Raw genomic sequence first — 25,454 nt, forward strand, 5'->3', positions numbered from 1 at the left:
ATTGATAATTAAGAAAGGGGGAGGAGCAGACAAGGTTTTTCTTTGTTCTCATCCTGTTATGTATAACATACACAGTAAATCTACAGTACTTTTTAATAGTGAGGATGTAATCATTTTCTAACATGGTTTTATGAATAATTAACTTTTTGCATTAATAGTTAACCTCTGACAGCATAGAGTTTTGTTCTTCTGTAAGAAAACAAGGTCTTTTAAAAGGAATTCAAGAAAATATTTGATTGCCTCTGTGTTTGAGTGATGTAATAAAATTTTGAAGGGTTGCAAACTTGATTTAATTTTTGTACAACGCTGTGTGTGTTCAGGTCTGCGAGCAGGTGATGAGATTCTGAAATTGAACAGTAAGTCGGCGAGTGCTTTGGAGCTGGCAGACATGCAGGCTGCGTTTTCTCTGCCCTCTCTCACTCTGACTGTCAGCACGCTGCCTGCTACCGATCCACACCAGCTGTGCCAGCTGCCTCCCCGCCGCTCGGACGGGGCGCAGGACCTCTGCACTGACATCTTTTCCCAGAGTCAGGGTAAACCTCATCACCACTGTCTTATTTTTTTCATATATTTGCATATTTTATTGGCATTATCAATTCCATTTTGTACCACTAGTTGATGATGAGACATTACTTTCTTTCTTTCTTTCTTTCTTTCTTTCTTTCTTTCTTTCTTTCTTTCTTTCTTTCTTTCTTTCTTTCTTTCTTTCTTTCTTTCTTTCTTTCTTTCTTTCTTTCTTTCTTTCTTTCTTTCTTTCTTTCTTTCTTTCTTTCTTTCTTTCTTTCTTTCTTTCTTTCTTTCTTTCTTTCTTTCTTTCTTTCTTTCGTGTTTAAAATAAATGTTTTCTGTTTTAATACATTTAAAATGTAATTTATTCCTGATGACAAAGCTGAATTTTTAGACAGTCTTTAGTATTATTTTAGTATAATTGATAAAGTTTTTTTTGATAAAAGTTCTGTTTTAATTTGTTTTAGTATTTTTGTGTTTTGTCATTTTTATTTATTTATTCTTTAAATTGTCTATATATTTGTTGTTTCAGTACTTCAACTGAAACATAACAAAAATGAGAGATAACAACTAGCTGAAATAAAATAAGTTTCAGTTAAATGTTTTATAAAAATATTATATTTCAAGCAATTAAAAAATGTTTTTATGGTTTTAGTTTGAGCAAACAATAATAACCCTGCTTCAGTGTCACATGATCCTATATCATTCTAATATGCTGATTTGGTGAAGAAATATTTCTTCTTATTATTATTATTATTATTAATGTTAAAAACAGTTGCTGCTTAATATTTTTGCTGAAACCTTGATACATTTTTGGGATACTTGGATGAATAGAAAGTTCAAAAGAACAGCATTTATTTGAAACTTTTTATAACATTTTAAATGTCTTAACTGTCACTTTTGATCAGTTTAATGTGTCCTTGCTGGAAGAAAAGTATTAAAAGTATTATTTCTTTAAAAAAAAAAGTTACCATCAGTACTTAACCGGTGACTGGTCCTGGGTAGCGTTTCCCAAAAGCATCGTAAGCCTAAGTTGATCTTAGCTCCATTGGTTTCAATGGAGCTACGATTAACTTAAGCTTACGATGCTTTTGGGAAACGCAGCCCTGGTCCAGACTTGCTCAGGGGTTCTCAACTTTGGACTTTCCTGCAGAGTTTAGCTCCAACCCTAATCAAACACACCTGTACAAGCTAATCAAGGTCTTTATGATTACTAGAAAGCTACAGGCAGATGAGTTTGATCAGGGTTGAAAAGTGAAACTCTGCAGAAAAGTGGATTTCGAGGGCCAGTGCTGCCCAGGTCTTGTTGCTCACCCAGTCCCTGTCTGTCTCCATTGCTCCCCCTAGAGGACATTCTGGATGAAGGTCTTGGCCTGGTTCTCCACAGCCCCGATGACACAGTGGAAGACAGGATAAACCTAATGGCTGAGAGCCCTGCCGACAGCCTGGAGGATGAAATAGACTCGACACACAAGGTTAGAGACCACCTGCCATGAAGATTCATCAAAAAAATTTCTACTCAAACCACCAACTGTCTGTCTGGGTGAATTGTACTAGATTGAGCTTCTGTTTCTGATTCACAGAGCATGTCACCCCAGTTTCTTTTGTGTCAGGGCCATCATGTATTTACGTTCTGTGGCCTCTGCTGTTATTTGGGGTGGGTAAATATAGACTCTATTTTCTGATATGAAGGGTGTCATATGGGGTCAGAGGCTGACTGAAATCAGATGGCTGGTTAAGAGCTTTGTGTCATGTGATCTAAGTGACCTTTGATTTTAGAGACTGCAGCAGATGGGAAGACAGGTTGTCTGCCTTGCGGATCTTCACACGTACACACACACTCATACTCTCACACAGAGTGTTAGTGATGACATAGTCTGCTTGATGGAGGTCAAGATCAGAGATGACAGTGTAACCACTTACATAAGGATGGATAAAACTTGTCAACACACACTCATACTTAAAGATCCAAAAGTCTGAGACCACTAGTGAGTGTGCTCCTATGGACTCTTTTCACAAGCTATAATGACACATTTCAGTTGTTAACATCGCAAATCTAGCAAAGTTTGTTTTAAAAAATATGTAATGTACATTTACAATTTTACTTTGTTTCAAATTCCAGAATTTTGGCTAACGCTGATGCGCAAGTGTTTTTAAAGGGACAGTTCACCCAAAAATGAAAAATGTCGTCATTTACTCATCCTCATGTTGTTCCAAACCTGTATGAATTTCTTTCTTCTGTAGAAGATATTTTGTAAAATGTCGGAAACTAAACAGTTGATGGGCCCCATTGACTTCCATAGTTTTTCTTTTTTTTCATACTATGGAGTTCAATGGGGCCCATCAACTGTTTGGTTTCCGACATTTTACAAAATATCATCTTTTGTGTTCAGCAGAAGAAAACATTTTTATAAAGGTTTGGAACAACTCGATGGTGAGTAAATGACGACATTTTCCATTTTTGGGTGAACTATCCCTTTATAATACAAAGGCTGAGGAAGTGACTGCAAATTTGACATTATTCTCTCTTTTGACCAGTGTAATCACTCTCAATATTTTTTCATCATTTGGAATCTCAGATTTTTTTTTTTGCAAAATTATGCAAAAATTATATATGTTAGAAGTTTACTATGTCAACTTCCGCTTCTGAGAACCCTGGAAATGTAAAAAGGGTCCATTTGATCATTTTTGTAAATGATTTGGTTTGTCCATCTTTTTACTTAATAACATTAGCACTTGAGCTGCATGAACTCCTCAAGTTTGTGTAAAATCTGATGATCATGTGATCCAGCTTGATCTGAAAATGACCCAAAGAGCATCTTGTTCTTCAATGGATGAGTATCTGACTGTTTGTATGAAGTCCCATGATCAAAGTCACAAATTTGCTTAATTAGTGATCTAGAAATATTCCAGAATCATTTCTTTATCATTTTCATTTTATCATTTTAATTGAGTCCCAGATTTTCAATGTGGTCCCAGAGGTTTGGACTCCACTGTATAAAACACACACTATGCAACTTCCACTTCACACTGCAATGTTTTTCTCAGGGTAAATGTCATAAAGTCGGTCTCAGGATTGATTAGTCTCTCTCATGACGGTGCGAACTTTCTTCTTTTCCCTTCTGTGTTTGCTCTGTAGGTCAGTGTGATTGCTTTTCTCTGTTTATTGACCTGATGTCTGGCCTCTTTTTTTTTTTTTGGTCCTCTTTTGTTTCTCTTTGTGTTTTTTTTTTTTTTTTTTTTTTTTTTCCTCTCTCTCTCTCTCTCTCTCTCTCTTCGTGTCCTTGTCTGTCATACCGACACTGCCAGCCGGCCACAGTCTCACTGGCCTGTTTTCCAGCACACCATCTGTTGCAGGAACACATTTAGCCCTAATAATTCACCCACAGCAACACCACATTCTGTCAGAGCGTGTGTGTTTGTCTTGTCTGTTCCCCTCTGTCCCACCCAAGTGTCATGTTGTTGAATTAGTTGGTAGGATGTCAGTTTTGTGCTGGTAACTGACATTTTGACACATTACGTTGCATGAACACACCACATACTGTAAATAGACTGTCATGAATGCTCTTTTTGGACACTGTCAAACCAGGGCAGGGAGAGTCTAATTCTGGTTTTACTGCTTCTCGCTCAGGTGTGGCAATGGTTCTCGCATGCACATGTGATGCGAAAGGGACACTGTACTAAAATACTGACAGTTTCCTGCAGTACTTATTCTGCTGAGGCGCAATACTGCTACTGAATGTACAGTGAAACGCACAGTGCGATCAGTGTTGTCCGATTCCTGAATGAAAGGCTCTTAAGAACCGGTTCTATTTAGAGAGTGAAAAACACACAGCGTAACCAATGTGGTAATGATTCCCAAACAAATGACTCTTATGACCCGGTTCTTTAAAGTGAACCAACAAAACACACAGTGTAACCAGTGTAGCCTGATTCTGATGTGATACTGAGTGATACTGATACTGTGCAACTAGTATAGTCAGATTCCTGAACAATTGACTCTTATGTGCTGGTCCTTTAAAGGGAATCAAAAACAGGCAGTGCACTCACTGTAGCCCAATTCCTGTTCAAATGACTCTTATGAACCAGTTCTTTTTTTTTTTTTTGAAAATCAAAAGCATACACTGTAACCAGTGTAGTTCGACTCCTGAAGGAATGACTCTAATGAAACAGATCTTTTAGTGAATCAAGCACACACGGATTACAACTAATTATGAGACTTAAAGGTTTAATTACTGGCTGATACTATGTTTTATCACAGGTATTTTAAAAAGATCCATTTAATAGTATTTGTTAAATATTTAAGGCCAGTTATTGGATTGCATTTAAGCCACCTCTAAAAAGTAATTAAAAGCCTTTGTATAAACCTTTTGCAAGAATCATTTTAAACTGATTTACTGAATAAATCTCATAATTTGGCAATGCAAAATATATTTTTCATATATATGTATGAAAAATATTCTATACAAATATTTACATTTATATATAATTTAAATATATAAAAATATAAATATATTTATACATGCATGCATATATTTCTTAAATATATACATGTATGTGTGTGTATTTATATATACATAATAATTATACACAAAACAAACACACATATATTACAAACTCTTATTTTGTACACGATAACCACGGTTAACATCGAACAGCCCTAATATATATATAATGTGTGTGTGTGTGTGTGTGTGTGTGTGTGTATACACCATATACCATTTTTTATATATAATATAATATAATATAATATATAATATAATGGTTTAAACTACATTATGAGGACCCTTGTCTCGTGTCTTGTCATATTTAGGGGTGTGAAAATAAAATGTTGATGTCCCTAAAATCACAGATCTGCGTGTAAAACTCTTGGATGTATTTTAAAGATTCTATGCGGCAAACGTGTCTTTAACTGAAATACTGTAGAATTCAACCAATCAAATGATGGCTTCAAAACTGAAGTGTTTCTAATTTTGTGTGCCATATGCATCAGATGTTCAGCCAACGGTCAATGGGCGTGACGTCTGAGGCTGAGACTGAGTACCCTAATGCTGCCTTCACATGCTACTGGAAATTTCATAATTCCCACTTCAGAAGTCGTGATTATGAGCTTGTTGCATTCAAGTGCTTTATTGTTGGAATGAACAGGAACCATGGAAGGCACCCGGTTTATTCTTGCTTATTCATTAGGAAAATCTTATTAAAACCAAAATTATATTTAATGTCCCATACACTGACAACCATATAAACATTCATCATGCTAACTAGATGAATTTTGTAATATCAGTCAAATGCAGGCTATTTTCGCTGTGTATAAAACATTAAATACACTTCAAAGGATTATTCATATAGTAAATATGCAATACATTAATGACAAGACAAGACAATCTACATGTTGTGGGAAGAGAAAAAACACTAATAAATCATTTGGGTATCAAAATTATTTCCAAACTTCCCAATGGTAAACTCAACATCAGAGTGCGTTCCTGTGCAATTTTTACTTGGGAAACTCGCAAATTACGATAATTCTGATAGCACGTGAAGGCAGCATAAGTCCTTACTGTAGCCTGTATTCAGGTTTTAGGCCACACCCCTACATAATTAGGACATGCCGATGTCCTTTTAATTAAACTGCCAAATAAACATACTAAACCTTTTTTTTTTTTTTTTTTTTTTTTTACTAAAAACGTAAAAAAGAGCAGAACGTTTTCTATCATGGGTACGTTTAGGGGCTAGAAAATGTCCCCTGACAGCAACATAGGACCCACATCTGGTCCGCATATAATCCACATGAACCAGATGTGGGCCGGATCTGGGCCAGACTATGTTGCTGTCTGGGTCATTAGTTCAGTATAAAAACCACTACGGCTATGGAATGTTCTCATAATCATAGTACCAATGTGTGTGTTCCTTAAAACAACTATGGGGATCAAAGGAAAACTGGTTATTATTATTATTATTATTATTATTATTATTATTATTAGCTCTCTATTCAGGCAGTTGGGCTTCATTTTAACAAGTTTACACATTTTCTCATGTCTATTCCGTTTGAGTTCTTTAAAAGCACAACTGAAAGCTTTCTCTTACACTGTACTGTCTATTGTTCTGTCAGAAATTTGTATTTGTATGTGGTTTTGACAGAAAGACGGGCAGGGAGAAGCTGATTCAGCTGGGCATAATTTATGAGATTCATTTTCTCTCATTCTCTCTCTTCCCATATTAATCACACGGCTGGTTATCGTTATTATCTCACGTCACTTATGTTTTCTTTTCTCGCTTTGAGACGAGGGAGAAAGAGAGGGGGACATCTCCTTTAATTAGCTCTGCATTCTAATTGCTTGATTATGCACATCAATTCGAATCGCTTAACGCTGATAAATTATGGAGAAACCCGCCGGAGGAAACAGACAACCTAGAAGACAAAGGACAGGAGGACTTCATTATTTTTCCAAGCTTGATAATGACTGCATGTATCTCACAAAGGGTGGTGCAACATCCTGCTAAACCCAAAAAGTTCTTCCCCTGCCAGTCTCTAGACTTATTTACAATGCAAGTTCAGCCAGCCGAGCAGTTCTGCCCTCGAGTTATCACTCTTGAGAGAAATACGAATGCATGTTCATGGGTTTAGGCTGTTAAGTGTCTAAATATTGACTTTTCACGTGTGTGTGTGTGTGTGTGTGTGTGTGTGTGTGTGTGTGTGTGTGTGTGTGTGTGTGTGTGTGTGTGTGTGTGTGTGTGTGTGTGTGTGTGTGTGTGTGTGTGTGTGTGTGTGTGTGTGTGTGTGTGTGTGTGTGTGTGTGTGTGTGTGTGTGTGTGTGTGTGTGTGTGTGTGTGTGTGTGTGTGTGTGTGTGTGTGTGTGTGTGTGTGTGTGTGTGTGTGTGTGTGTGTGTGAGAAAAGGAGAAGAGGTTTGTACTGCAGGATTCTTTTAATCGTGATTGGTTTGAGGATGCACATGATGTGGAGCTTTATGCTTGTTACAACCTGCATCCCATGAAATCTCCTGAGAAATTTATGGATTTGCATGTTTTTCCAGTCGTAAATGCTCAGAGGCGCTGCAAAGCCGTTAAGCTTGTGTGTAAGGTGAGTTGTGAGAGAAAGGGAGAGGAATTGGATAAGCGAAGGTGTTTCTTGACTTGGGTATGCAAACCAAGGCTATTCTGCCATTAAAGCAGAGCTGTACTTTCATATTTGAGTCCATGAGCTTCAATAGCATGCTTGCTAAACGTTAAACTTCTCTGAAAATGCAGTGATGTTTAGATAACCATGGATATAATTCCACGCACAGTTTTGAGAAGTGAGAGCTCCTTCAAATTGAACACTGTTTTTTGTGCAGTTGGGAAGTCTGTTTCAGAGCCTGATAAGGGTATTTCTCTGCTTTCCAGAGAAGGAAACATTCCTCTTCCTGACTTCTATGAGTCTGCGCATTGATAAGATGAGTTAACAAGCCAATAAAGGCTCCTGACAAGTGTGTGACTGTCTGTCTGCCAACTTTCTCTGAAAGATAGACATTAGCTATTCAAACAAAGCGAGCAGAACTCGTGATGAAGCACTGGCTGAATGGGTGGAGATTTGATTGTCATTTAGCAGTATCTATGATTTCCAATTTGGGTTTTGGTGTTTGTAACTTTTTGAGATATATATATATATATATTTTTGACTTTTCAGAATTATAACATAAACTCACAATTGAAGTCCAATTCTGAGGAAAAAAAGCTTTTCTCAGAATAGCGAGTTTTTATTTCACAATTTTGACTTTATAACTCACAACTGCATCTTATAAAGTAAGAATTGTGACAAACGTTCAATTGTGAATTTATATCTCGCAATTGAATTTGTGAATTTATCTCTCGCAATTCTGACTTTATAACTCAAAATTGCAAGTTTATATCACGCAATTCTGAGAACAGTCAAAATTGTGAGGAGATAACTCGCAATTACCTTTTTTAATTTTTTTTTTAATTCAGTGGTGGAAATGAGTTTCCATAGATTTCAGTACAATAAATATTCCGATTTTAGTTTTTGTAAAAAGAAAGTGTTTCTTTTATTTTATTTAAATAACTGGTATCACTTACATAATTTAGAACACGGTGTATGTGTGTATATATAAAATATATAATATGTGTGTGTGTGTGTGTGTGTGTGTGTGTGTGTATATACAGTAGAGAATAACAGGAAACAACTAAGGAAAAAGGGGAGAATTTTAGATTAGAAAATGTTTCAAGCCAGACTCCAACCTGTATCACCTGTTTGGGCACCTGAGATCAACATCAAGAAGCTGTTCACTAACCGCGGCATCACTGTTCTGGCAAAACCATCTCTGCCTATGGTTGTTTTTTCTATACTTTCATCATAAAGGAAAACATTGTGCCACACCTGTCCTCTTTGATCTCTGCATGTTGATGGTTTCACCTGAGAAAGATGTGCTTTTCACAGCTGTGTTATGATGTGATGCTTGTGTCCCAGTGTTCCCCTCCCCTTCTGTCGTCTTCATCCTGTTGCCGACAAGATTATTATTATTTTCTCTCTCTCTCTCTCTCTGTGTTTATTGTACCACCACAGCTGTCAGATCCCCATTCCATCCATCCGGCTAGAAACCAGCTCAGACAAGCAGAGACATAGGGAGAAATTCTAGGAAAGGAGGGAGGGGACTGTGTTGGACAGAGAATCTGTCGTGAATTGTAGAGTTGGTAGGGAAGAGGACGCATTCGCCGTATCTGTTTCTGGTCGGAGAAGCTTGGTTCTCGCTCTCACGGTCTGGTAGTGACACGTTTTGTACGCAAAGATAAGCCGGAGGTGGAGGTGCTTCCTGTGTTTATTACGGGTCGCCCTGCTGTGACATCTGTGACCTTTTGAGGGGCAGAATGTCTGTGCTGTGGAGATACAGGAGCTCCAAACGCTCCTCAGAGTCCATCTATGACATGCTGCAATTGGTGAGCCTGAGTGTGTGTGCTTTTGTGTGTGATACTTAATCAGCATTACATAACAGTTCATGGGCTCCATTTTCTAACACACTGTGTATATTATGTCAGATTTAGAGGCTTAGTATGTTACATGTAGATGTATAGTGTTGTGCAAGACAGTTTGAGTGTTTAAAGGAATGTTCTAGGGTAAATACAATAAGAAGTTCTATAATGCAGCTAATTACCTTCTAAAATTGACAATTTGTAGCAGCACTGAAAACTATCACAGTTTTTTTTTTTATAGTATAACTGTAGCATGTAGGGGCTTGTGTTTTTTTTTTTTTTTTTTTTTTTTTTTTTTACCTAGCCAGTCTTTGTAAAGTTATATCTAATCTTTCAAATCATGTCATTACTAATTGAAAAGGTATTCTTGATTGCTTTCGCTTGGTTTTTGTGTGAAAAGACATGAGGTAACTATCCATAAAGTACTGTTTACATGGAACAGATTCCAACCATTGTAATTACATTGGTAAACAAATTCATCCACCTAGAAAAGTAGTCCCTCCTCAAAAGAGTGATTGTTCTACAGCTCATGTAGCATGCATTTTTACTAAATGATTCATATGAGTGCTTTAGGAGAAATATGAGATTAAAATTTCTGCTTTTAAACCTGCTGGAATGCCCCATAGACTTCCCTTGTAATCAGGGCTTGACATTAACTTTTTTTTCTCACCAGCCACTGTGGCTAGTGGTTTTCCAAAGTTACTAGCCACTCAGCATTTTCACTGGCCACAATTTTGACATTTATACCATGGGAAAAACTGCCATATAGATATTTTTAATTTTATCTCATAATTTGGCAGCAGGTATACTAGGCTGCTGTCACTTTAAGACCTGTTACACATTACACATGTTTTCTTTCTCTTGGCTGCATCTGAAATTGCATACTTTCCTACTATATAGTAGGTGAAAAACAGTATGTGACAAACGAAGTATGTCAATTTACAGTATGTAAAAGAGTAGACAAAAAGTCCCCAGATGACCTACGTACGGCAAAATTCTGAAGTGTGCATACGATGGACACTTTATTATCCCATGAGGCAACAGGATAGGATTTATGAATGGCAGTGAAGCCAGATTACATTCATCCTACACACATTCATACTATATAGAACATACTTTTAATTTTTTATACTTTTTTAAGCGGTCATGAAGTAATTACTTAAAATAAGTACCTACTCAAGAGTGTGCAATTTTTGGATGCATCCTTACTGTTTACGTTTGTTTACTCGCCAAGACCGCCACTTTGACATTATTTTGTGTGTATTTAAGCGTAATGAGTGGCGAAAAAGAACTCAAATTAGTACTGAGAGGCAGCTTTATGTGCGCACACTTTGGGTGTGATCACAAGATCTGCGGGAATGAGTGAAATTATGTGCAATACGCACAATCCCATGCTGAAATTCAAAGTGATTTAGATCATTTTACAGCTCATGTTGCATAATATTTTACTAAATTCATGTTAGTGCCTAGGAAAACATTTATTCTTTTATACCTGAATGCTTGCCCCAAGACTTTAATTGTAGGTGCATTACTTTACATGGTTGTTGTCGTTGTTGTTTACAGACCAAGGAAAGACTCTCTTTTCTATGTTAATCAACAGCATACCACAGATGTTGTAGATAAAGCTTAAGTTTTATTTAACCCGGAAAAATGATAGAGCTCCTCACTCACTCATATCTCCCTACATTGCTCCACCTCTCTCAAGGCTGTCCAGGCTGGTTAAGGCATGCTGGGGTGTGCGGGCTTTTTGTCAGTCCGTCACTGTGTTTATCAGAGAGGAATTCATTCTGCTGGAAGCCCCATCTGTCCTCCGTATCTCCTGTCTTTGTGAATCTGTTCCACCTCTTTCTGAACATCACCCTGAGCCTGAGCTCTTGCAATAGTGCTGGCTTTAAACTTCATCCTGTGAAATACAAGATGTGACATTGGTTAAAGATTTTTTGGATCGAAATCTGTCTTTTTGGATAGGCTTGTTGTTTAGGTGGATGTTAATTGTTTTCTTTCAGGTATTTGGAAGCTAAAGTATATATGATATGTATGAATATGTATCATGTAATATTTGTGATATCTCTGTATTTTTTATTTATTTATTTTTTTAAACTGTATTACATTCAGTAAGTACTACATTTTTAGATGTACTTTTTGTGTGTAAGATGTGTGTGAGAGAAAAAAAAGGTGCTTTGAATGATGGGAAGCTGAAATCTTGGCTAAGGACAGTGCGTAGCCTACTCTTTGTTGACATGTTCTTCGATGGAAAATCCTCCCAGTGCCAGATTTTCCAAGGAGACAAACTGTTCAGTACTAAATTACAACAAAGTCCTTTCAGAGAGCTGACATAGACCCTCTTAAAGTTATTTACCGCACACAAATTTCTAATTACACTTTACCCAAGCATTCATAAGGCATGATGTGCCTTGTCTTTGGAGTTAAGCCAGAAACTCGCTGTGTGTGTGTTTGGAACTGGAAATGCTTCTTTCTGACTCCTAAATGCTACGAATACCTGTGTGGGTGTGTGCCTGTTACTAGTGAACATTTTTTATTTATTTATTTATTTTAATAATCAAAACTTTTCCAGTTCAAAGTGTTTGTTACTTGAGCGATTGTAGCATTTCTTTGATTTTTTTTTTTTTTTTTTTTTTAATTTTTTTTTTTTTACTTTTATTCCATTTTGTACTGACATTTAGTTGTTTCTGGTGTTTAAATTTAAATTGTTTCCCTCCACAGAGTACGGAGCAGGTGACCGCTTTCTGCCGCAATCTTCATGATATGAATTCCACTGAGGGTCCCATTTCTTGTTCCTCCTCTTCCTCCACATCTTCCTCTTCATCCTGTGTGCCCAGCCCCATCTCACCCATGCCTGTTCTCTTCACTCCCCGCCAGCTGTCCGATGCTTATAAACTCCGTAAAGTCATCAGTGAGCTGGTGGACACTGAGAGGACTTATGTTAAGGTCGGTATCTTCTGCTGTGTTTTCAAAGCATGCTGTGGTGTTAGATTTGATCATGATCAAACATATTTATTTTTAGTCCCGAATGTCCACACAGAATAAACATAATTGCTGCATGAAAATCACTCCTGATTACACTGAAGCCATACATGAAAGTCTGTCTCTCTACAGGACCTGAACATTTTGATAGAGCGCTACCTGAACCCCCTGCAGAAGGAGAGCTTCCTTTCACAAGATGAGGTGAAACAATATTTCCTTAAGTGTATTATTATTTTTAAATAATCTTTCTTATGTAATTATGAATAATATTATTAACTTATGAAAATGTTATTGTTAAATTGTCCTTAATATTCTCTCTATATTCCTAGCTGGATGTGCTTTTTGGAAACTTGGCAGAGATGGTGGAATTCCAAGTGGAGTTTCTTAAAACTCTGGAAGATGGAACCAGATTAGTTCCAGATTTAGACAAACTGGAGAGAGTGGATCAATTTAAGGTGCAGTTATATTATTCAAGATAGTCAACAAGGTCACTATTTACTAATTGCACAATTTATGATGAATCTTTCTTTGTTTTCTAATATATTCTCTTCTAACTTCCAGAAAGTTCTGTTTTCTCTTGGCGGATCCTTCCTGTACTATGCGGACCGTTTTAAGATCTACAGTGCATTTTGTGCCAGCCACACAAAGGTCCCCAAGGTCCTTACCAAAGGTAACACCACTCTACTCTCAAAGACTGATTTACTTTAGCATTAGCACATTTAGCAGTGATTTATAGTGCAAGAAAGCCTTTAGATCCTTGAGGTATCTTGTCATGTCAATGACTGTATAGTTAAAGTGCTTGCATGCTTTCTAAGTTTGCTAGTTTTCTTAGTTCTTGTTCTGAACCCCTACCACCTGCCAAAGGCCAGTTTTCAGAATTTATTCAAAGCTAGAGGGTGTTTTTTACTCTCTCACACAGAAATGATGTACCCTAAAGCATTTTTTTACTGAAGAATGATGACCCCTTTTAGGGGTCTACTGTAAAAAATTGCCATTTCCCAAGGCACCAACGCTTTTTCACTGATGTATGTGAATGTAGGTTGTTCCTGTGGGAAAAGAAGTTTTAAAGACAATAAGAGACTAATATTTGTATGGTTAAATGTGTTTGAGCGTAAAATGTGAGGCTAACCTTCTGGCAGATAAGAAAGCTAAGAAGTTGAATTACTTGAATGTGTAGGTCTTGAACAACGTGGGTTGAGTATATAGTAAGATACGACCCCTGTCTAAATCAAAGTCTAGTTTGAGGATACAAATTCCTGTGCCATCCCATAATTTCTCCTCTCTTTTGGTGCAGCTAAAACAGACCCGGAGTTCAAGGCGTTCCTGGCTGAGAGGAACCCCAGGCAGCAGCATTCCTCCACGCTGGAGTCATACCTGATCAAACCCATTCAGAGAGTCTTAAAATACCCACTGCTCCTGAGGGAACTTCACTCTCTCACCGACCCCGACAGCGAGGAACACTACCACCTGGATGGTAAATATGGAGATTCAGATACTAACTCAGCATAATGTTAGGATCTATTTCAAGAGTACTATGATGCAAATGCAGCTCCTATTCTGAGCAAGGTGAGCAGGTTTTGAAGACTTTTAAAGGGACCACATTATTAAAAACTGGATTTTGCTAGCTCTCTAGCAAATTGCCTGCTCTGCCCAGATCACTCAGACTGTTTATCAATGCCCAGCCAGTGTAAACTATACTAGCTTCTACATGTAAAATATTAGCCAATCAGTAGGGCTGTGCAATTAATCGAAATAAAACCATAACTTACATTTTAGGAAAGCAACATGCACCAACCGTCTTCACAAGCTTGTAATGAAAAGCGCTTATAATGTGGCTTATAAACTGATTTTACAGTTGTACGGTCAAATTTATTTTTCATACTTGATATTTCCGTTACAGTGAAATATTACAATGGTAATATTTCTTACACTCATACTACTACTCATTATTATAATTTTTATTATTATTATTATTATATCATTTTGATATACATTTTGACCAAGGAAGCAAATATTCTTCATTGTAACCCCCCACCCCCAGGGGGTAAAACAAAATGAAGCAAAGTGTCAAGTATATCAAAAGATTCAGATGAATCCAGTGCCAACTGGGTGTTGTAGCCGGCAAGTCTCGCTATAATTGACTTTAGTTGTAGTTTACTGAGTCCCTTATCTTCTTGTAGTTGCTATGAAAGCCATGAACAAAGTGGCCAGTCACATAAACGAGATGCAGAAGATTCACGAGGAGTATGGAGCTGTGTTTGACCAACTCATCAGCGAGCAGAGCTCTGAGAAGAAAGAGGTACAATTCCACTATCCCATAGGTCTTTGTGACTTAAATATTTGAGCAATAATCATCAACAAATAGTTTAATGCCACCACCAAATGTCATGATATGCACACTGATGTCATCTAACTCCCTAAAAGTGAGTAGATTTGGCTTTACAGCTGTTTACTTGCATCCCAGGTTGCTGATCTGTCAATGGGCGACCTCTTGCTGCATGACACAGTGGTCTGGATAAACCCACCCTCTTCTCTCATGAAGGGGAAGAGAGACCCAGAGCTGGCTGCGTTCGGTGAGTGTTTGTGAAGCGCTTCTTCCCGAAATAGAATCCTGTTCTCTTATTCATTAGTCTGTTCCCTACAGTAATGGTTTCCTACATCAGCAAATGCCAGCTGTGTCTTTGGGCACAATGGCATTAGAGGAACCACCTTGTCCTGTGGCTCTTAAGGCATTAAAGTTGCATTTATACGCATTCAGAGACTTTTTTTTTTTTTTTTTTTCCTCGGGCTGAGACATTTTAGAAGAAGAAACCCTTCAGATACTTTAAAAAATGGGTCAGTTTGCCATTGAAGTTTGCTGTGTGACACCGGGTCATGTTTTTACTCGGAATATTCTGAAGAGCCCCAAGCATCTCTATTGTGAATGTTTAGAGTTGTATGGTTTTGTGTTGATTTTTATTTATTTATTTATTTATTTTCTTGTCCTTCAGTTTTCAGAACGGCAGTTGTTTTTGTGTATAAAGACTGCTCCAAGCACAAGAAAAAAATCGTAAGTGCTTTTTTCCTTTCTTCATTATTCATTAATGGGACATGACATAAGCTTGCAGAGCTAGTTTAAGTGCCCACAGACTAACGCTTTTAAGAGGTGTAGTTTTTGTTTTTTATTGAAGGGCACGTTGAGCGTGAAACAGGGATGCCCTTCTCCTTGTTCTTGATTAATTTCTGCTGTCTCTTCAGCTTATTTCACGTGGCCAACAAAACTGTGACCATGGATTCAGAGACCTTTCACTTGTTTGTGATATTATAAAACTATAATGTGGTTTGGAGAATATCACTTCCCTAACTTCCTGTTTTCAGTGTGTCAGGTGATTGAAATGTATTTTAAGTGCGCTTTTAGTCCTCACAAACATTTTTTGGTGATATTTTGTCCTAGGGTGGATCTCACAGAGCGTCAGTACTTGATGAGAGAGACCCATTTCGTTTTAGACACATGATATCTACAGATGCTCTCCAAGTTCGCAACCTCCCTAGTAAGTATTTGTCTAGTATTATTCTTTTCCCACAGACCTATTGAGAATTGTGTGGTAGATTAGCTTCAAGCTGTAGATTCACAATGCGAATAATGCATTTTACATCCCATGAACTCTGATGAGCTTAGTAAACGCTGCTTTTGGCTCAGTGGAACTATTATGGGCTCAGGCCAGAATGTTGATATTCCCTATTGATGGGGGAGGGGTCACAGGTCATCCTACAGGAACTTGGGGTCTGCACTCTAGTTCATTGTCCCAGGGTCCGTGTCTTCTATGAGGTTCATTAACCCAGTCCTGATCTCATGGGTTTTTCAAATGTTTTTCATTGCACTACCACTGAAGATTTCTTGCACAAGGCATGCAAAAGGTTTTTATGGGTTTCCCACAGTCCTTTTAGTAGCATACTGTTGACCGAATGTTTCTTTCATCTCAGATTCAGAGGGATCTGCATTATGTGAGATTGTTCACATGAGGTCAGAATCTGAAGGCAGACCCGAGAGGACCTTCCATATCTGCTGCAGGTGAGATGCGGTCTAGAACGGCATACACAATTAAGCCCTGAAAACTGACAGATGGAACCAAAATCGGATTTACTCTAAATTCAAACGAAATAAAAACTAAACACACAAGGAACTTATAGTTCACCCAAAAATGAAAATTCTGTCATCAATTACTCGCGTTGTTCCAAACCTGTATGACTTTGTTTCATCTTTGAAATACAACTGAAGATATTTTTATTGAAACCTGAGAGATTTCTGTTCCTCTTTTGAAAGTCCACGCAACCAATATTTTGATGCTTCAAAAAGAAGCAATCCACATAAATTGAGTGGTTTAATTTAAGTCTTCATAAGATTGTCGTATGATGAACATTTACTTTAGAAAACTGACCGACACACAAACATAGAGCACATCAAATATGGTAAGCGGAAGCTTAAACATGCTTTCATTTGCATTTTTTTTTTTTTTTTTTTTTTTGAAGCAAAGTTTTGGGTTAATAGATTTTCAAAGGAGAGACTAATTCATTAGGATTCATTAAAAATATCTTCATTTGTTGTTCAAAGATGAACTGAAATCTTATAGGTTTGAATTGACATGAGGGTGAGTAAATGACAGACTCTTAATTTTTTGGGTGAACTATCCCCTTAATAATCTCATTTCTCTAGTCCTGCAACTAAAAAGTATTTCGAAGAGAGAAAATGTGTAATATTTGTGTAAATTAAGACATACAGGCTAACACATTTTAATTCCGTTTACTAATACAAAAAAATGTATAACTATAATGGCCCCAAAAAGTATTTGGCCACTCTTAAAGGTGCCCTAGAACTTTTTTTTAAAAGATGTAATATAAGTCTAAGGTGTCCCCTGAATGTGTCTGTGAAGTTTCAGCTCAAAATACCCCATAGATTTATTTTTTTTTTTTTTTATAAGTTTTTTTAACTGCCTATTTTGGGGCATCATTATAAATGAGCCGATTCAGGGTACGCGGCCCCTTTAAATCTGGTGCTCCACGCCCCAAGAGCTCGCGCTTGCCTTAAACAATATAAAAAAAGTTCAAACAGCTAATATAACCCTCAAAATGGATCTCTACAAAGTGTTCGTCATGCAGCATGTCTGATCGCGTAAGTATAGTGTTTTTTTGAATGTTTACATTTGGTTATGAATGAGTTTGATGGTGCTCCGTGGCTAACGGCTAATGCTACACTGTTTGAGAGATTTATAAAGAATGAAGTTGTGTTTATGAATTATACAGACTGCAAGTGTTTAAAAATGAAAATAGCGACAACTCTTGTCTCCGTGAATACAGTAATAAACGATGGTAACTTTAACCACATTTAACAGTACATTAGCAACATGCTAATGAAACATAGAAAGACAATTTCCAAATATCACTAAAAATATCATGATATCATGAATCATGTCAGTTATTATTGCTCCATCTGCCACTTTTCGCTATTGTCCTTGCTTGCTTACCTAGTCTGATGATTCAGCTCTGCACATCCAGACGTGTAATCCCTTTCATAATGTTGGGAACATGGGCTGGCATATGCAAATATTGGGGGTGTACACCCCGACTGTTATGTAACAGTCGGTGTTATGTTGAGATTCTTCAGAGGTCTTTTAAACAAATGAGATTTATATAAGAAGGAGGAAACAATGGAGTTTGAGACTCACTGTATGTCATTTCCATGTACTGAACTATTATTTAACTATGCCGAGGTAAATTCAATTTTTGAATCAAGGGCACCTTTTAAAATTTTTCGAATATCATTGCATTGATTAGACAAAAAAATATCCAACCAAGTGGTATCTGATGATAAATGTTGCTGGAGCTTTTCTGGAAAAAAACAAAACAAAACATCAAACTTCTTTTTGTGAAATGTTTCATTTGAAAAGTGTTTGTGCTATCTTTCTTTAAATAAAAATATGCGCCACTTGATATTTTGTTAAATAATGCAAAAGCATACATTCATACATTTTAAGTGTGGCTTAAAGGGATAGTTCACCCAAAAAAAAATCCTGTCATCATTTTACTCATCCTCATGTTGTTCCAAACTTGTATAAGTTCCTTTCTTCTGCTGAAAAAAGGAAAAAAAAAACAACTATGGTCTAAGTCATCAACTGTTTGGTTACCGACATTCTTCAAAACATTTTTCAGATTTAAAGTATATTTTGAGATTTTGTGTTCAGCAGAAGAAAATTCATACAGGTTTGGAACAACTTGAGGGTGATTAAATGTTGACAGAATTTTCATTTCTGGGTGACCTATTTAATTATACTTTATTATCATACTTTTGGGGCCACTGTAAAACTGTATTTCCATTCTGTTCCTCAATCAAAGATCTGAATGTGCTTTTGTTGTTGTTTTTTAGCTCTCCAGAGAGTAAAAAAGACTTCCTAAAGACTGTTCATTCCATCCTGAGGGACAAACAACGACGTCAGTTAATGAAAACCGAGAGTCTACCTCAAAATCAACAGTATATTCCCTTTGGAGGGAAGCGGCTTTGTGCGCTAAAGGGTTCACGACCCACCATGAACCGAGCGGGTAGGTTTGGGATGTCTGACGCAACGCAAACTGAACATTGATTACTTTTCTCTGCAACAATTCCCTTCTCTCTGCTCCTTTTCCCCTGCTAACTCTACAACCATAATGCTCTCCGTCTTTCTCTCGCTAACATGATTAAAGCTGCAGTTTTTGCCTCAGGCTTTAGGGTGAGCTGATTATTATGTAACTAATTTAAATCCTAGTGTCCACCAGATTATATTGCCGTTTTTCTTTCCTAAATGGAAAAAAGGTCTTCTGAATAAACAAAAGTAGGCAATAGTTAGCATTTACACCATCTCTTTCTGCTTATACGCAGTTTCAGCCCCATCTCGAACCCTCGGCCGCCGGAAGCTGATCCGTAATCGTTTCACCATAGACACAGGTGTGGTTTTCGACGACGGCTCATCCCAGGACCTGTCACCCATCACCCCGACAGAATCCCCGCTGTCATCTTTACTCCAGAAACCTCAGCAGCCCATCCAAGACACAGACTGCTGGGTGGATAATCAGTTTGACCTGCAGCACTACGAAAACCAGGACGACGTGAAGGAGACGGACATCCTCAGCGACGACGACGAGTACTGCCAGTCCGTCCGGTCCCCTTCCTCTGAGCCGAGCCTGGAGGAATCCTTCGAGGCCCTTTCGGTGGAAGGAGACGAAGTCAAGGGTCTTAAGGGACTCACGGAAGACAAATCCTCAAAATCCCAAGCCCCCCCGAAGTTGACCCTCCTGAAAAAGCAGTGCGCAGTGGAGGGTGCCTCTTCAGAGAGGGACTGTGAGGTTATTTGGGTTCGCAGGGACGATTTTAAAAACAGCTGCAACAGCGACATCTTCTGAGCAGAGAGAGAATATGCGAGCTGTGCGCAAGAATAAGGCAGACCTGCTGAGTCCAAGCCTTCACGGACAAGTTGCACTGACAATCCTACTGAAAGCCAGAACTTGAAGAACTTGCACCACAAACTTTTTGAGATGCTTCAAGCCACCCTTAACGCAGGCTTCCTGCCATCTGAGTCCAGACATCACAAGGAACATTCAAAGACGCCAACTGTACAGCCAGTGTATTTAAAGAGGCTTCATACTGACAGACAACAGGCAGCTACATGTTCTTTTAGTTGATCTTGTTGTAATTTTGTTGTTGTTTTGTTTCAAACACAAGATCATGGTCGATCTGTTCAGTTGTGCTTCATATCCTCTTTTTTTTTTTTTTTTTTTTAATCAGGGATTTGTGACTTAACACTTTGTATATCCTTGCTAGTTCTTTGTAATAGCCATACGCAGGTGATTTTGTCGAGCTTGGCAGCATAACCTGGAAGTGTCACAGCAGTTTCAACTAGCTGTTGAATACCGTTCCTGTTACAAACCCAACAGTTCCTCGCTTGCTGTCTTTGTTCCCTTTTATTTATAGGTCACCAGCAACCCAGTATTAAAGATCACTGTATACGCAGAGAAATGTTCTTCTACTTGAATATTGAAGAAAGAACTGCAATAATGTAATTTTGTTTTTCGGTTCTGAAATCAAACTACCCATCGTCTTCTTTCGAGAGGCTTTGGTGTGCTTGTAAATTCAACAGCCAGACATTTAGATGCATAAACAAGGCATTATAATTCGAAGCACCCCTACAAAGTGGTAAATGTAGCAGATTTGTCCTGTTCATACTTGGTGAGAATGAGATTTTAAAGAGTTTGAGACTTTTATGGTATTTTGTACAATGAAAAAGATAAAGATGGACATGTTACACCCTGCAAGTGTATTTTTAACATGAGAGATGCCCTTCCACATGAAATGCAATCACTGCACCTTCAGCCATGGATCCTTTTTTAGTGAAACTATTTAAGACAAAAATGTAAAAACTCCTTGCTTTTACCCCATTTTTTGAGACTGTGTATGTTCATAATGTGGAAATGATTATTAACCTAAAATAAATTTTCCTAATTTATATTTGCAGTTTTATCCAAATACCTTTTGTATGTGGTCTGTTCTTTGTCAACACGGCACCCATTTGCAGTGTTTTAAATTTGTTCAGCAGAAGAAAATTCATACAGGTTTGGAACAACTTGAGGGTGATTAAATGTTGACAGAATTTTCATTTCTGGGTGACCTATTTAATTATACTTTATTATCATACTTTTGGGGCCACTGTAAAACTGTATTTCCATTCTGTTCCTCAATCAAAGATCTGAATGTGCTTTTGTTGTTGTTTTTTAGCTCTCCAGAGAGTAAAAAAGACTTCCTAAAGACTGTTCATTCCATCCTGAGGGACAAACAACGACGTCAGTTAATGAAAACCGAGAGTCTACCTCAAAATCAACAGTATATTCCCTTTGGAGGGAAGCGGCTTTGTGCGCTAAAGGGTTCACGACCCACCATGAACCGAGCGGGTAGGTTTGGGATGTCTGACGCAACGCAAACTGAACATTGATTACTTTTCTCTGCAACAATTCCCTTCTCTCTGCTCCTTTTCCCCTGCTAACTCTACAACCATAATGCTCTCCGTCTTTCTCTCGCTAACATGATTAAAGCTGCAGTTTTTGCCTCAGGCTTTAGGGTGAGCTGATTATTATGTAACTAATTTAAATCCTAGTGTCCACCAGATTATATTGCCGTTTTTCTTTCCTAAATGGAAAAAAGGTCTTCTGAATAAACAAAAGTAGGCAATAGTTAGCATTTACACCATCTCTTTCTGCTTATACGCAGTTTCAGCCCCATCTCGAACCCTCGGCCGCCGGAAGCTGATCCGTAATCGTTTCACCATAGACACAGGTGTGGTTTTCGACGACGGCTCATCCCAGGACCTGTCACCCATCACCCCGACAGAATCCCCGCTGTCATCTTTACTCCAGAAACCTCAGCAGCCCATCCAAGACACAGACTGCTGGGTGGATAATCAGTTTGACCTGCAGCACTACGAAAACCAGGACGACGTGAAGGAGACGGACATCCTCAGCGACGACGACGAGTACTGCCAGTCCGTCCGGTCCCCTTCCTCTGAGCCGAGCCTGGAGGAATCCTTCGAGGCCCTTTCGGTGGAAGGAGACGAAGTCAAGGGTCTTAAGGGACTCACGGAAGACAAATCCTCAAAATCCCAAGCCCCCCCGAAGTTGACCCTCCTGAAAAAGCAGTGCGCAGTGGAGGGTGCCTCTTCAGAGAGGGACTGTGAGGTTATTTGGGTTCGCAGGGACGATTTTAAAAACAGCTGCAACAGCGACATCTTCTGAGCAGAGAGAGAATATGCGAGCTGTGCGCAAGAATAAGGCAGACCTGCTGAGTCCAAGCCTTCACGGACAAGTTGCACTGACAATCCTACTGAAAGCCAGAACTTGAAGAACTTGCACCACAAACTTTTTGAGATGCTTCAAGCCACCCTTAACGCAGGCTTCCTGCCATCTGAGTCCAGACATCACAAGGAACATTCAAAGACGCCAACTGTACAGCCAGTGTATTTAAAGAGGCTTCATACTGACAGACAACAGGCAGCTACATGTTCTTTTAGTTGATCTTGTTGTAATTTTGTTGTTGTTTTGTTTCAAACACAAGATCATGGTCGATCTGTTCAGTTGTGCTTCATATCCTCTTTTTTTTTTTTTTTTTTTTTAATCAGGGATTTGTGACTTAACACTTTGTATATCCTTGCTAGTTCTTTGTAATAGCCATACGCAGGTGATTTTGTCGAGCTTGGCAGCATAACCTGGAAGTGTCACAGCAGTTTCAACTAGCTGTTGAATACCGTTCCTGTTACAAACCCAACAGTTCCTCGCTTGCTGTCTTTGTTCCCTTTTATTTATAGGTCACCAGCAACCCAGTATTAAAGATCACTGTATACGCAGAGAAATGTTCTTCTACTTGAATATTGAAGAAAGAACTGCAATAATGTAATTTTGTTTTTCGGTTCTGAAATCAAACTACCCATCGTCTTCTTTCGAGAGGCTTTGGTGTGCTTGTAAATTCAACAGCCAGACATTTAGATGCATAAACAAGGCATTATAATTCGAAGCACCCCTACAAAGTGGTAAATGTAGCAGATTTGTCCTGTTCATACTTGGTGAGAATGAGATTTTAAAGAGTTTGAGACTTTTATGGTATTTTGTACAATGAAAAAGATAAAGATGGACATGTTACACCCTGCAAGTGTATTTTTAACATGAGAGATGCCCTTCCACATGAAATGCAATCACTGCACCTTCAGCCATGGATCCTTTTTTAGTGAAACTATTTAAGACAAAAATGTAAAAACTCCTTGCTTTTACCCCATTTTTTGAGACTGTGTATGTTCATAATGTGGAAATGATTATTAACCTAAAATAAATTTTCCTAATTTATATTTGCAGTTTTATCCAAATACCTTTTGTATGTGGTCTGTTCTTTGTCAACACGGCACCCATTTGCAGTGTTTTAAATAAAGTTTGGTGTGATTTTTAAACGGTGGCTTGTCTTGGTAAAGAAAATGAACGGGGAAAACCCCCGTTGAGGTTATAACTAAATGTAAACCAACTAAAAAAGGCTTCGGGTTTCACGCAATGGCCAGTTCCCTGTGAAAATGTAACTCCATCAAACACACATAGGGAGAAGCAAACGAGCAGGGAACATTTAACCAGAAGGTGGCAGTAAAGCCCTGCGCCTCTTTTTCCCCCTCATGAAAATACGTACGAAACTAAAATGACCTTACCGAAAACGAAACATAATTTTAACAAAGCCAGGTCCAGCATTTCCTCATCTCTCCTGCGGGTTATTTTTGTTCTTGTATTTCTGATGTGGCAACAGTGTGTTCAAGCCACTTTTATAGCTATTTGAAACGTCATTCGTAGTTCCTGCTCTCTTGATACAGTACATTAATATATCAAGAAGTTTGAATTTTCAGTTCTTAGTGTGAAAGTTTAACCATACCACAAAACCTGTGCCTAACCTTAACCATATCCTGCCTCAATAGGAGAAAATGTGTACACATTGTACCTAACGATTTGTATTTAATTAAGTAATGTTATTTTTATTTATTTTCACCATAGACTTTCACGCATATATAAAGTGGGACCCCAACTATATACATAGTTTGGTCTTTGGCTCAATTGCTCTTAAATTTAAAAATAAAAGTGTTTTCTTTACTTTATAGACCTTTACTACAGATTTTGATCATATTTTCAAGTTCATAGATTCATCTGGGCAGCGGTTTAAACCTCAAATGCACCATAACATTGGGAAATCATTTTCTGTTCTGCTGTAGAGAAAACCATTTTTATTTAGAAAATGAAACAGCAAGTGTTTACTATAAATAAAACACTAATATAACCAGTTCTCTAGCATGAAACCCATCAAAGGAAAAATAAATAAGATGTGCTATTTACTAAAAAGCACATCATCACATTTCTATTTTAGGTAGCTATCAGACCATGAGAGCCTGAGGGAGGAAAAATTACCAAAACAACAAACTAAGGGACAGTTGTTCCACATAATGATGTACTTTACGCTGATAAACTAACATTTCTAACACTCCCATGGCCCTTCTCAGTCCAGCTGTGATTTCATGCAGCATCTCGGAGACATGTTATCCACCGTCAAGTAAGTACAATGAGTTTTACATGATGTTTAGTAAACTAAAATACTGAATGTGTTGGAATTTTTTATGGGTTGTTGCAAAATGATTTGAGGTGGTCGAACTGGCTTATAGACTGATTTGATTTTTCTTTTTTTTCTTTTTTTTACAGGACCCATTTATCAATACTTAGGTCACTTTTTCAAAATTCTTCAGCATTCTATGTGGGCTAAACTTTTTATCATTGATCACTGCTTTGACACAAAATGCATGACTATCTTTAAAATTACATGAATACATTTCTCATTTAAGACACAAACATCACTAAAACTCTATATACCTATACAGGCTAATTTGTATGCACAACGCAAAAATGAATAAGACAGAAATTGGCAACATTTCTAGAGTAATATACTGTAAAGTTATGTGATCAATAAGTTATGACAACATAAGTTTTTACATTGCTTTAACTCACCAAAGTAAGCTAGGAAATTTTCAAAAAAAAAAAAAAAAAAAAAAAATGAAGCTATACAACATTAAACTAATTTTTAAAAGTCAGTTTAATGTAATTTAAGCAACAATTACAAGTTGATTGTACTTAATGTAAGACAGCAACTTTTTTTTTACAGTGTACAATATTGAAATATATTCTCAATCTAAAAAAATAAAATAGTATCAAAGCAATTAGATGTAACTGAACACCTACACAACTTTTTCAAAGTCTTTCAATTTCATTACCATACATTCGAAAGAATTATTTTGTACTGTAATGTAAACATGGGCTATGTAACACATACTGCAGTGAATTAAATAAGCAGTAGAGTGTCATTCTTGTTTTGTAAAGAAATTTTACAAAAGAAAACACTGTACAATGCTACCTGATTTTAGTGTTTTTTTTA

The 25,454-nt window shown here is 37.6% G+C and overlaps 1 protein-coding gene across 3 annotated transcripts in view; it reads left to right on the forward strand.

Moving 5' to 3' along the window:
- tiam1a (TIAM Rac1 associated GEF 1a) overlaps positions 1-21,864 on the forward strand; it is a 76,047-nt gene extending 54,183 nt beyond the window's left edge. For all 3 annotated transcript variants that reach the window (XM_067397936.1, XM_067397937.1, XM_067397935.1), the window contains 15 exons: positions 321-533; positions 1,855-1,982; positions 12,197-12,421; positions 12,590-12,658; positions 12,787-12,912; positions 13,019-13,127; positions 13,752-13,931; positions 14,638-14,756; positions 14,922-15,030; positions 15,448-15,506; positions 15,891-15,987; positions 16,421-16,508; positions 18,858-19,030; positions 19,347-21,409; positions 21,726-21,864. In XM_067397936.1, the coding sequence (XP_067254037.1) occupies positions 321-533; positions 1,855-1,982; positions 12,197-12,421; positions 12,590-12,658; positions 12,787-12,912; positions 13,019-13,127; positions 13,752-13,931; positions 14,638-14,756; positions 14,922-15,030; positions 15,448-15,506; positions 15,891-15,987; positions 16,421-16,508; positions 18,858-19,030; positions 19,347-19,867 (2,216 nt within the window). In that variant the 3' untranslated portion in view covers positions 19,868-21,409; positions 21,726-21,864. The remainder of the gene's footprint in view (positions 1-320; positions 534-1,854; positions 1,983-12,196; positions 12,422-12,589; positions 12,659-12,786; positions 12,913-13,018; positions 13,128-13,751; positions 13,932-14,637; positions 14,757-14,921; positions 15,031-15,447; positions 15,507-15,890; positions 15,988-16,420; positions 16,509-18,857; positions 19,031-19,346; positions 21,410-21,725) is intronic.
- The last annotated feature ends 3,590 nt before the right edge of the window (positions 21,865-25,454 follow it).

The sequence above is a fragment of the Chanodichthys erythropterus genome, chromosome 10 (genome assembly GCF_024489055.1).
Source record: "Chanodichthys erythropterus isolate Z2021 chromosome 10, ASM2448905v1, whole genome shotgun sequence".
Lineage (NCBI taxonomy): Eukaryota > Metazoa > Chordata > Actinopteri > Cypriniformes > Xenocyprididae > Chanodichthys > Chanodichthys erythropterus.